This window comes from Nicotiana tabacum, chromosome 10, assembly GCF_000715075.1.
Source record: "Nicotiana tabacum cultivar K326 chromosome 10, ASM71507v2, whole genome shotgun sequence".
Lineage (NCBI taxonomy): Eukaryota > Viridiplantae > Streptophyta > Magnoliopsida > Solanales > Solanaceae > Nicotiana > Nicotiana tabacum.
The window spans coordinates 11,080,905-11,092,968 of NC_134089.1; the positions used below are offsets into that span (position 1 = coordinate 11,080,905).

A 12,064-nucleotide genomic window follows, 5' to 3' on the forward strand; every position below is an offset into this window, starting at 1 on the left:
TAGGTCGTCCTCTACCTCTCCGCGTGCCCACTACAGCCAGTCGCTCACACCTCCTCACCGGTGCATCAGTGCTCCTCCTCTGAATGTGCCCGAACCATCTGAGTCTTGCTTCCCGCATCTTGTCCTCCATGGGGGCCACGCCCACCTTCTCTCGAATATCTTCATTCCTAATCTTATCCATCCTTGTATGCCCGCACATCCACCTCAACATTCTCATCTCTGCTACTTTCATCTTCTGGATGTGTGAGTTCTTAACCGGCCAACACTCAGTCCCATACAACATGGCAAGCCTAACCACTACTCTATAAAACTTACCTTTTAGTAACGGTGGCACTTTCTTGTCACACGGGACTCCCGACGCTAACCTCCACTTCATCCACCCCACCCTTATACGGTGTGTGACATCCTCGTCGATCTCCCCGATCCCCTGAATTACCGATCCAAGGTACTTGAAACTACCCCTCTTAGGGATGACTTGAGAGTCAATCCTCACTTTCACTCCCACTTCCGTCAGCTCAACTCCAAATTTGCACTCGAGATATTCCGTCTTCGTCCTGCTCAACTTGAAACCTTTAGACTCAAGAGCATGTCTCCAAACCTCTAGCCTCTCGTTGATGCCGCCTCGTGTCTCGTCAATTAGAATAATGTCATCAACAAATAGCATGCACCATGGCACCTCCCCTTGAATATGATGAGTTAGTGCATCCATCACTAGGGCAAATAGGAATGGGCTGAGCGCAGACCCTTGGTGCAACCCCGTACCAACTTGAAAATGCTCGGAGTCGCCTCCTACTGTCCTAACTCGAATCTTAGCTCCAGCATACATGTCTTTAATCACCCTAATGTAGGCAACCGGGACCCCTTTATCCCCTAGGCAGCTCCATAAGACCTCCCTAGGAACCCTATCGTACGCTTTCTCCATATCAATAAACACCATGTGGAGATCTTTCTTCCGATTCCTGTATTGTTCCACCATACTCCTAATAAGGTGGATAGCTTATGTCGTAGATCGCCCCGGCATGAACCCGAACTGGTTGTCTGAAATAGACATCGTCCTTCGCACTCTCATTTCTACCACTCTCTCCCAAACTTTCATGGTATGACTCAATAATTTGATACCCCTATAGTTGTTACAGCTCTGGATATCACCTTTGTTCTTATACAACGAAACCATTGTACTTCACCTCCACTCTTCAGGCATCCTATTAGTCTTGAATATAACATTAAACAATCCAGTAAGCCATTCCAAGCCTGCTCTACCCACACACTTCCAAAGTTCAACCGGAATTTCGTCTGGCCCGATGGCTCTGCCCCTTCTCATCTTACGCACTGCCTCCATAACCTCATCGACCTCAATGTCCCTACAATTACTTAATTCATGGGGACTGTCGGCATTCCTCAATTCCCCTAGTACAGTATCCTGATCCCCTTATTCACTTAGAAGTTTATGAAAGTAGGCCTGCCACCTCCTCTTAATCTGGTCATCTCACATCAAAACTTTGTCGTCTTTATCTTTTATGCACCTCGCTTGGTCCAGATCCCAAGTTGTCATCTCTCTTACATTAGCGAGTCGGAATAACTTCTTTTCCCCGCCGTTGTTCCTTAGTTCCTTATACAGATGAGCAAAAATTATCGTTTTAGCCTTCGTTACTGCCATCTTCGCCTCCTTCCTAGCTACCTTATACCTCTCACTATTCGCTCCCTTCTCCTCCTCGCCAGTGCTCCCTACTAACCGCAGGTAAGCCGTCTTCTTTGCTTCCACTTTACCTTGAACAACTCCATTCCACCACCAGTCTCTTTTGCGGCCACTGGTGTGTCCCGTAGATATCCCTAACACCTCTCTCGCCGCTTTCCTTATACATTCCGCTGTCGTGACCACATAGTGTTCACATCCCCGCTACTTCTCCAAGCTCCCATTGTCGATAACATTCCTTCCAACTCCTGAGCTTTATCTTGAGTTAAGGCGCCCCACTTAATCCTCGGGCGGCCTCGTCCTGACCTCTTCTTCCTCCTTATCATAATACCAATGTCCATCACCAAAATCCTATGTTGCGTTGTGAGGGTCTCACCTGGGATAACCTTACAATCTCTGCACGACCTTCTGTCGCATCTCCTGATGAGGAGATAGTCAATCTGAGTCTTCGCCACCGAACTTTTGTAAGTAACCAAATGCTCCTCCCGCTTCGTAAAACTTGAGTTTGCAATCACTATATCGAATGCCTTGACAAAGTCCAACATCGAAATGCCCCCTCAGTTCCGCTTTCCGAAACCAAAGTCGCCATGCAGCTCAGTGTACCGACGACCCAATATATCAAAATTGATATGTAGGTGATTCAAGATGTTCTGAAATGGTTAGACATAGATCTACAACTTTGGTGAAGACCCGAAAGTCTAGATTGTCCGTGCAGATCTTCAAAACTGAGTCACAACTCGGAACAGTGATACTGTCCAGAATTTCTATTTCAAACGTTTTTGGGTAATTTTCACCAATATCATATTTAGTTTGACTTGCTAAATCACTGAACTTATTTAGATACTTGATTATGTATTTAAGGTATATAAACCCTTGGAAAAAAATCAAAGGGGAAGTGTTTGAGGAAGTGGACAGATTTGGTTTGTTTACGGCGTAGACGATTCGAACGTCCCCAAGTTGTGATTGAACTGTTTCGTGGTAAAACACCAAGGTTTGTGTATAAACTTGTACTCTTTTGCTTGCTGGAATATGTTGAAATAACTTGATATTTTATTTTTCTTGACTTCAATTTATATTGTTATATTCGTACTATATCAAGTATTGTAAGATATTTGCTAAATCGCCCATTCGTACAGATTGTTTGATCATTTTGCATTCTTGTTGGGACTTTGTCCTTCTTGTGGCAGTGACTTTGTCACTCATCTTGGCATGCCTCTTGATTTGTATTTTTTGTCATCTTGACTTTGGATTTGTAGTTCGTCTTGAATTATGGAACTTGTCCGTGTTAAGTACGAACTAGGAAGCCATTTTTAATATAGTTCTTGATTCTGTTGTCTATTGGGTTTTGACCCTACTTGATTTGGGGCTTTGGTCCATCTTGATATCTGATTATGCTTAGTTTGATGGCATGACACATATTGGGCGAAAAATAGATATTTGGTATACTCTCTTAAATTGATAGTATACACTTTCTAGACTCTTGAACATTGTTATTGATATTTGGAAACACTTCAAAGTTTGATATTGATATGTTTGATATATTTGTTCACTTGTTTTAAATTATGTTAAATTGAGCTAACTATGACTGAAAAGGGGAATTGGAGAATTTAATGACTCCAAGCCTAAAGTTTATACACCACTAAGCTTTATGCTTAGCGATAGTTGTTTTCTATCATAGGAAATGTTCGGGATGAAATCTGAAGATGGCTAGGGTGAAGTAGTCTTTTTGGGAGAATTTATGGAGATCACATTTGCATATGCACCTTGGTTTGTATAGTTTTGGGACATGTACATGATATACATGATATACATGATATACAGGATATATAGGATATATATATATATATATATATATATATATATATATATATATATATATATATATGTCACACTTATGTTATTTGGAGGCTTGTTGGATTTTAAAGACCAAAATCTTGTAACTTGAATTTGTAGCCTATTTTATTGTATTAGGGTGTTTTAATAACTCAAGTCTTGTAATATGCTGAATTTACACTTTGTCTTGTAAATATGTAGAAAAGGAGAAAACTAGTTTCTTTTTTTTACCCGATTGTTTGAAATTTATGTACAATACAAACTTGTAGTGATTTTGAATGATTGTATAAATCTGTTAGAAAGTTGCTTTAATCTGTTGTTTAATCAAGAAGGGTTATATCACCATATGTTAATATTTTGACATTGTATTTCATTTAAAATAAAATTATGATGTATTCTCAAAAAAAAAATATATTGCACTTTGAACCTTTTCACATGGGCCTACTTTCGCTACTAAAATTATTCTGAATATTTTTATTAATATCTCTTTTAATATTTTGTAAGTAGAAAATTAGATTTGTTTCCTAAGTAGTACCCTCCCAAAGTGGTTGCTACAAGTTTTGGTATCAGAGCCACGGTTTGTGGTTCTAGGATTTGTTTTGTTGTGATAGTACCTAGTATTTGTTGTTATTTCCTTTCTTGAAAATGACTTGGAGTTTATAAATTTTTGCATACTTGTTTAATTTAATTTATTGTATTCTGTGTGCATATACATCATGTACATGTCCCTAATGCAGTGTGATCTTATCTTTTATAGGACTTCTAATATGGCCTCTTCTTCGAATAGAGCTGTTGAATCCATTGATGAAAGTCAGGTCCAGTATAATGTCATGCCTCACCTTCAGGGAGGAAATGAGGAACCCTTGCTGACCTAAATCATCCCCGTGTTAGTGGAAATGAAATGGGCAGTAATCCAAGAGCAATGAGTCATAATACTCCATTTATGACTCCCCCATTCCAGCAGATGGCTGAATTCTTTCGTCACTTAGCTGGGACAATGTCAGAACCTAATGAAATGAATTTTGAGAAGATGAGAAAAATGGGCGGAGTTGAATTTGAAGGCACTACAGATCCCACGGTAGCTGAACAATGGCTCGAGCGCATGGAGAGGGTCTTTGAACAACTGGAGAGTACTAATGCTGTCAAATTTAAGTATGTTATCTCCCTTTTGCAAAAAGATACCTATGATTGGTGGGTAAGTGTGCCAAATGCAAAAGCAAAACCTCCGGTGCTGACTTGGGATGACTTTGTGAAATCATTTCGTGCAAAATATGTTCCCCCTGTCTATTGTGATGCTAAAAAGAAAGAGTTTTTGAATTTAAGACAAGGGGGTATGTTTATTGCAGAGTATCAACAAAACTTTCTCAGGCTTTCTCGCTATGCTAAAGGTATTATTGATGGTGAAAGAGACAAGTGCAGAAGATTTGAAGAAGGTTTGAATGGTTACATTCGAAAATCAGTGGCAATCTTACAACTTGAGGATTTTTCCAAGCTGATTTCAGCTGCACTTACTTGGGAAAGAATTGACAAGGAAGAGGCTAGTAGGAGAAAAAACAGGTTTAGGAAGGGTAATTCAAATTATGGCGGTCCATCCAGAAAGGGAAAATTTGATTATTCCAAGACTGAGAGTACACATAAATCATTACATCATAAGCAGAATAAGTCAAATTTTTCTACTGCCAGTACTCCAAGTTATGGACAAGGCAAAACTCATACACCTACTTGTGCACAGTGCGGGAAGAATCATTATGGTGCATGTAGACGAGCTTCCGGTGCTTGTTTTAATTGTGGAAGTATGGATCATAAAGTGAAGGATTGTCCCAATCCTAATCCTCTTTCTTATACACATACAGAATGATCAGTTCAAAAGCCTGTCACTACTTATTCTCAAGCTAATAGTAGTGCTAGACCTCGAAATATGCAAGCAGCGGGCTCGAGTGTAGCTAATCAGGCTGGTGGGTCGAGAGCTGTTGCACGAGTTTATGCTATGAGACAGAAGAATGACCAGGATGGTCCGGACGTGGTTGCTGGTAAATTTCACTTGTTTGGCATATCTGTTGTTACATTATTTGATCCTGGATCTTCGCACTCTTATGTTTGCTCATCAGTTGCATTTCCCGATACTGTTAAATCTGTGAGACTTGACTTTGATGTGCTGGTCACGAGTCCATTAGGTCATCAGGCTGTTGTTAACAGGATTTACCGAGATTGTCCATTCATGATTCAAAATCTGGTCTTCCCTGTCGACTTGCTTGAAATGCCCTTCCGAGACTATGATGTTATTATTGGCATGGATTGGCTCCATAGGCACCATGCATTGGTTGATTGTAGGTTGAAGCAAGTGATGTTTAGAACTCATGCATATTCACACATGGTAGTTCAAGGAGAAAGATCATTGGCATCTAATATTATTTCTGCGGTCTTGGCAAGGAAGATGATTTGTCAAGGTTGTGATGCCTATCTTGCTCATATAGTCGATACACGATTGGGGAGTCCAAGTCTTAAGTACATACCAACTATGTGCGACTTTCCTGATGTATTTCCTGATGATCTTCCTGGGTTGCTTCCAGAAAGGGAGATTGAATTTCCTATAGAGCTTGTCCCTGGAACTACTCCTATTTCTATCGCTCCCTATAGAATGGCTCCAGCTGAATTAAAAGAGTTGAAGGCTCAATTGCAAGAATTTCTTGAGAAAGGTTTTATCCGTCCCAGTATTTCACCTTGGGGAGCTCCTGTTTTATTTGTGAAAAAGAAAGATGGCACTCGTAGGCTTTGTATTGATTACCGACAGCTGAACAAGGTAACAATCAAGAACAAATACCCACTGCCTAGAATCGATGACTTGTTTGACCAACTGAAGGGTGCCAGCTTATTCTCAAAAATTGACTTGAGATCTGGATATTATCAGTTGCATGTGAGGGAGCAAGATGTTTCTAAAACTGCTTTTAGGACCAGGTATGGCCATTATGAATTTTTGGTAATGCCATTTGGTTTGACAAATGCTCCTGCTGCATTTATGGATCTAATGAACCGTGTATTCAAGCCTTATCTCGATCAATTTGTGGTGGTGTTTATTGATGACATTTTAGTCTATTCCAAAAATAGAGAAGATCATGATAAACATATCCGAATTGTCATGCAAATTCTGAAAGAGAGACAACTCTACGCGAAGCTTTCCAAATGTGAATTATGGCTGAATGAAGTGGTTTTTTTAGGGCACATTGTATCATCTGAAGGTGTGAAGGTTGATCCTAGTAAGATTCAAGCTATTGTTGATTGGAAACTCCCTAAAACCCCAACTGAGATAAGAAGTTTCTTGGGTTTAGCAGGACACTACAGAAGGTTTGTGAAGGGCTTCTCTATTATAGCTTCTCCCTTGACCAAACTTTTGGGGAAAGACGCCAAATTTGTATGGGATGACAAATGTCAAGAGAGATTTGAAAAGCTCAAATCCTTGTTGACACAAGCTCCAATATTTTCTTTGCCAGCTGAAGGAAAAGATTATGTGGTATACAGTGATGCATCTCATCGTGGCTTGGGTTCTGTTTTGATGCAAGAAGGGAAAGTAATTGCTTATGCCTCTCGAAAGTTGAAATCGCATGAGTTGAATTATCCCACTCACGATCTTGAACTTTCTGCCATTGTTTTTGCCTTAAAAATTTGGAGGCATTACTTATACGGAGAGAAGTGTCACATACTTACTGATCACAAGAGTTTGAAGTACTTGGGTACACAAAAAGAGTTAAACTTGCGACAACGTAGATGGCTTGAACTCATCAAAGATTATGATTGCACGATTGATTATCGTCCTGGTAAAGCCAATATGGTTGCAGATGCATTGAGTCACAATTCCCTTGCAAGTTTAACTCTAAGTCCTTTGCATTTGCTTCTTGAATTAAGAGCCATGAATGTTTGCCTTTCATTTAATTCTAATGGTTCTATCATTGCTAATTTGCAAGTCAAGCCAGTCTTACTTGAGCAAGTCCAAGAAGCACAGAAGTTAGATGAGAAGCTTTTGAAACGGGTTGAAGAAGTCCAAAATGGAAGAGAATCAAATTTTTCATTAAGGAAAGATGGTACCTTATTTTATAAAAATAGGTTGTGTGTTCCTAATGATGATGAATTGAGAAAGCAGATCTTGATTGAAGCACATAGTTCACCTTATGCAATGCATCCTGGAGGTACTAAAATGTATCGGACCATTAAGGAGCACTATTGGTGGAGTGGTATGAAGAAAGACATTGCAGAGTTCATTTCTAAATGCTTGGTATGTCAACAAATAAAGGCTGAACATCAAGTCCCAGCTGGTCTCCTGCAACCTTTGTCAATACCTGAATGGAAATGGGAAAGGATAACGATGGACTTTGTTTCTGGACTTCCACGCACTCAAAGAAATCATGATGCAATTTGGGTCATTGTAGATAGACTAACTAAGAGTGCTCATTTCTTGGCAATCAGAATGGATTACTCACTTGAACGTTTAGCAGAATTGTACATTAATGAGATTGTGAAGCTACGTGGAATCCATGTTTATATTGTGTCTGATAGAGATCCGAGGTTTATATCTAGATTTTGGTCTAGCTTGCAAGAAGCTTTGGGTTCCAGGTTGAATTTTAGTACCACTTTCCATCCACAAACGGACGGCCTGTCTGAAAGGGTAATACAAATCTTGGAGGATATGTTTCGAGCCTGCATTATTGAGTTTAAGGGTAGTTGGGACAAACACTTATCCCTAATAGAATTTGCTTACAATAATAGCTACTAATAAAGTATAGGCATGCCTCCTTATGAAGCTTTATATGGGAGAAAATGTAGAACGCCTCTTTGTTGGAATGAGGTTGGTGAAAGAAAATTTGTGGGTCCTGAGATTGTGCAACAAACTGAAGATAAGGTAAAAATCATCAAGGATCGTTTGAAAATTTCTTCAGACAGACAAAAGTCATATGCTGATCTTAAAAGGCATGAAATTGAGCATCAGGTGGGCGATAAGGTATTTTTAAAGGTTTCTCCATGGAAGAAGATCATAAGATTTGGCCAAAAAGATAAACTTAGCCCTCGATTCATTGGAGCTTATGAAACACTTAAGAGAATTGGTCCAGTTGCATATAAGCTAGCTTTGCCACCTGAATTAGGTAAGATCCACAACGTCTTTCATGTTTCTATGCTTCGAAAATACCGCTCAGATCCATCTCATGTTCTTCCTATTGAGTCTATTGAGGTTAATCCTGATTTGACATATGAAGAAGAACCAATCCAAATCTTAGCGCGTGAGATAAAAGAGCTTAGAAATAAGAGAATATCATTAGTGAAAGTTCTTTGGAGAAATCATTCAGGCGAAGAAGCTACCTGGGAGCGAGAAGAGGATATGCGAGTTCAATATCCACATTTGTTTCGGGACTAGTACAAGGTAAATTTCAAAAGGAAATTTTTTTTTAGGGGGAGAGAGTTGTAACACCCCAAAATATTTTATAATATTTGCATTCTTGATTGGGCATTTTTATAACGAGGAAATATTTTACTTTGCACTTCCTAAATGTGAAATGGTCAATATATGAAAATTTCTTACTTTAGGTTGTGTTAATATTGGCAATAAAGTTTCATGATGTTGCTATATGTAACACTTAATATTATTTTGACGAGTTGTTATTAAATATAATATATAATTAAGTTTTGGTTTCCAACCTTTTGTATTTATCTAAGAATATTTAGTAGTTGAGTAACCATTTTGTTTCTACTCTTCAAGACAAAGAAGAGTAGCTATCCATCTCTCTTTCTATCTATCCCTCCTTCTCTCTATCTCTCTCCTTCGTAGAAACTTGAAAATCTGAAGTTTCATGAAAAAAACCATGGATTTCTACTAAATCAACAAGCAAATTTCATTTTTGGTGAAGATCAAGTTGCTCCTCTTGGTTAGTTTCTAAACTCGTTTTTATACTAGACACCTACTAGAATTTTCTACATATCTTTTTGTACAGAGCTTCAATTTAAGTGATCCAGGACTTTCTGAAAAGGTATTTCATAAATCTATAACTCTTATGAAGTAACCAAAATCTAGTTTTGTTGGTATTTACCTGAAAAAGGATCAGAAAGTACAGGGCAGGTGCTGTCCAGATTTTCAGTTTTAGAAATACTCCATGTACTGCTGTTAGTAATTTTAGCATAACTTTTTGTTCAAAATTGATATGGAGGTGATTCAAGATGTTCTGAAACAGTAAGACATAGATCTAAAACTTTTGTGAATACATGAAAGTCTAGTTTGTCCGTGTAGATCTTCAAAACTGAGTTACAACTCGGAACAGTGATACTGTCCAGAATTTCTGTTTCAAACGTTTTTGGGTAATTTTCACCAATACCATATTTAGTTTGACTTGCTAAATCACTGAACTTATTTAGATACTTGATTATGTATTTAAGGTATATAAACCCTTGGAAAAAAATCAAAGGAAAAGTGTTTGAGGAAGTGGACAGATTTGGTTTGTTTACGGCGTAGACGATTCGAACGTCCCAAAGTTGTGATTGAACTGTTTCGTGGTAAAACACCAAGGTTTGTGTATAAACTTATACTCTTTTTGCTTGCTGGAATATGTTGAAATAACTTGATATTTTATTTTTCTTGGTTTCAATTTATATTTTTATATTCGTACTATATCAAGTATTGTAAGATATTTGCTAAATCGTCCATTCGTACGGCTTATTTGATCATTTTGCATTCTTGTTGGGACTTTGTCCTTCTTGTGGCAGTGACTTTGTCACTCGTCTTGGCATGCCTCTTGATTTGGATCTTTTGCCATCTTGACTTTGGATTTGTAGTTCGTCTTGAATTATGGAACTTGTCCGTGTTAAGTACGAACTAGGAAGCCATTTTAATATGGTTCTTGATTCTCTTGTCTATTAGGTTTTGACCCTACTTGATTTGGGGCTTCGGTCCATCTTGACATCTGATTATGCTTAGTGTGATGGCATGACGTACATATTGGGCGAAAAATGGATATTTGGTATACTCTCTTAAATTGATAGTATACACTTTCTAGACTCTTGAACATTGTTATTGATATTTGGAAACACTTCAAAGTTTGATATTGATATGTTTGATATATTTGTTCACTTGTTTTAAATTATGTTAAATTGAGCTAACTATGACTGAAAAGGGGAATTGGAGAATTTAATGACTCCAAGCCTAAAGTTTATACACCACTAAGCTTTATGCTTAGCGATAATTGTTTTCTATCGTAGGAAATGTTCGGGATGAAATCTGAAGATGGCCAGGGTGAAGTAGTTTTTTTGGGAGAATTTATGGAGATCACATTTGCATATGCACCTTGTTTTGCATAGTTTTGGGACATGTACATGATATACATGATATACAGGATATATACATATATATATATATATATATATATATATATATATATATATATATATATATATATATATATATATGTCACACTTATGTTATTTGGAGGCTTGTTGGATTTTAAAGACCAAAATCTTGTAACTTGAATTTGTAGCCTATTTTATTGTATTAGGGTGTTTTAATAACTCAAGTCTTGTAATATGCTGAATTTACACTTTGTCTTGTAAATATGTAGAAAAGGAGAAAACTAGTTTCTTTTTTTTACCCGATAGTTTGAAATTTATGTACACTACAAACTTGTAGTGATTTTGAATGATTGTATAAACCTGTTAGGAAGTTGCTTTAATCTGTTGATTAATCAAGAAGGGTTATATCACCATATGTTAATATTTTGACATTGTATATCACCATATGTTAATATTTTGACATTGTATTTCATTTAAAATAAAATTATGATGTATTCTCAAAAAAAAAATATATTGCACTTTGAACCTTTTCACATGGGCCTACTTTCGCTACTAAAATTATTCTGAATATTTTTATTAATATCTCTTTTAATATTTTGTAAGTAGAAAATTAGATTTGTTTCCTAAGTAGTACCCTCCCAAAGTGGTTGCTACAAGTTTTGGTATCAGAGCCACGGTTTGTGGTTCTAGAACATATGTCTTATATATATGTATATACACTATATTAAAAATACAAAGGTCCTTAACGAAATGTCGTCTTTCTTACCCTTTAAATATAAGTTTTACACTAGGCAAAATAGCTATTTTATTATTTTTCTAATATTTAGTAATAGACATTAGTTATTTTTCCTAATATTTAGGAATTCGAAATCAAGTAAATTTTGTGTAATTATGAACTTTCCTTATTTTAAAAAATAATACAAGGACTGTAAAATAAAATAGGAATATAATAGCTTAATGAAATACAGTCTCCATGCTCCATATGTTTTCTTTAGTATCGTTGTCTATTCAACGCAATTAGCATAATGAGACTATCATACATCCTCCGTTTATAAGGGTAATTAACATATGAAATTCTTGTGCATGAATAAATTTATATTTATATCTATACTATATTAAAATCACGAAAGCCCTTAGCAAAATACGTTCATCTTTTTTACCCTTATAAATAGTTTTTGCAATAGACAAAATGACAATTTAGTTTTTATTCCTAATATG

General features: G+C 37.1%; 2 protein-coding genes and 1 long non-coding RNA gene across 3 annotated transcripts; all 3 read left to right on the top strand.

Annotated features, from left to right (window-relative positions):
• Positions 1–5,444: 5,444 nt before the first annotated feature.
• On the top strand, positions 5,445–6,463 carry LOC142164990 (uncharacterized). The gene is made up of 2 exons (XM_075223645.1): positions 5,445–6,300; positions 6,435–6,463. The coding sequence occupies exons 1-2, from the start codon at positions 5,445–5,447 to the stop codon at positions 6,461–6,463; spliced, it is 885 nt and encodes a 294-aa protein (XP_075079746.1).
• Positions 6,464–8,303: 1,840 nt separating this feature from the next.
• On the top strand, positions 8,304–8,927 carry LOC107814389 (uncharacterized). The gene is made up of 2 exons (XM_016639798.1): positions 8,304–8,658; positions 8,710–8,927. Exons 1-2 carry the CDS (start codon positions 8,304–8,306, stop codon positions 8,925–8,927), a joined length of 573 nt encoding a protein of 190 aa, XP_016495284.1.
• Positions 8,928–9,268: 341 nt separating this feature from the next.
• On the top strand, positions 9,269–10,897 carry LOC142164844 (uncharacterized). Its single transcript, XR_012695917.1, has 3 exons — positions 9,269–9,435; positions 9,941–10,070; positions 10,760–10,897. It is a non-coding gene; the product is annotated as an uncharacterized LOC142164844 (long non-coding RNA).
• The last annotated feature ends 1,167 nt before the right edge of the window (positions 10,898–12,064 follow it).

What these genes read in the sequence shown, in the direction of transcription:
- LOC107814389 (XM_016639798.1), top strand. Translation starts at nt 8,304, where the DNA reads ATGCCTCCTTATGAAGCTTTATATGGGAGAAAATGTAGAACGCCTCTT. An exon ending in AGCTTTGCCACCTGAATTAG is followed by an intron (nt 8,659 to 8,709) that starts GTAAGATCCACA and finishes AATACCGCTCAG; the next exon opens with ATCCATCTCATGTTCTTCCT.
- LOC142164990 (XM_075223645.1), top strand. Translation starts at nt 5,445, where the DNA reads ATGCAAGCAGCGGGCTCGAGTGTAGCTAATCAGGCTGGTGGGTCGAGA. An exon ending in AGATGGCACTCGTAGGCTTT is followed by an intron (nt 6,301 to 6,434) that starts GTATTGATTACC and finishes GGATATTATCAG; the next exon opens with TTGCATGTGAGGGAGCAAGA.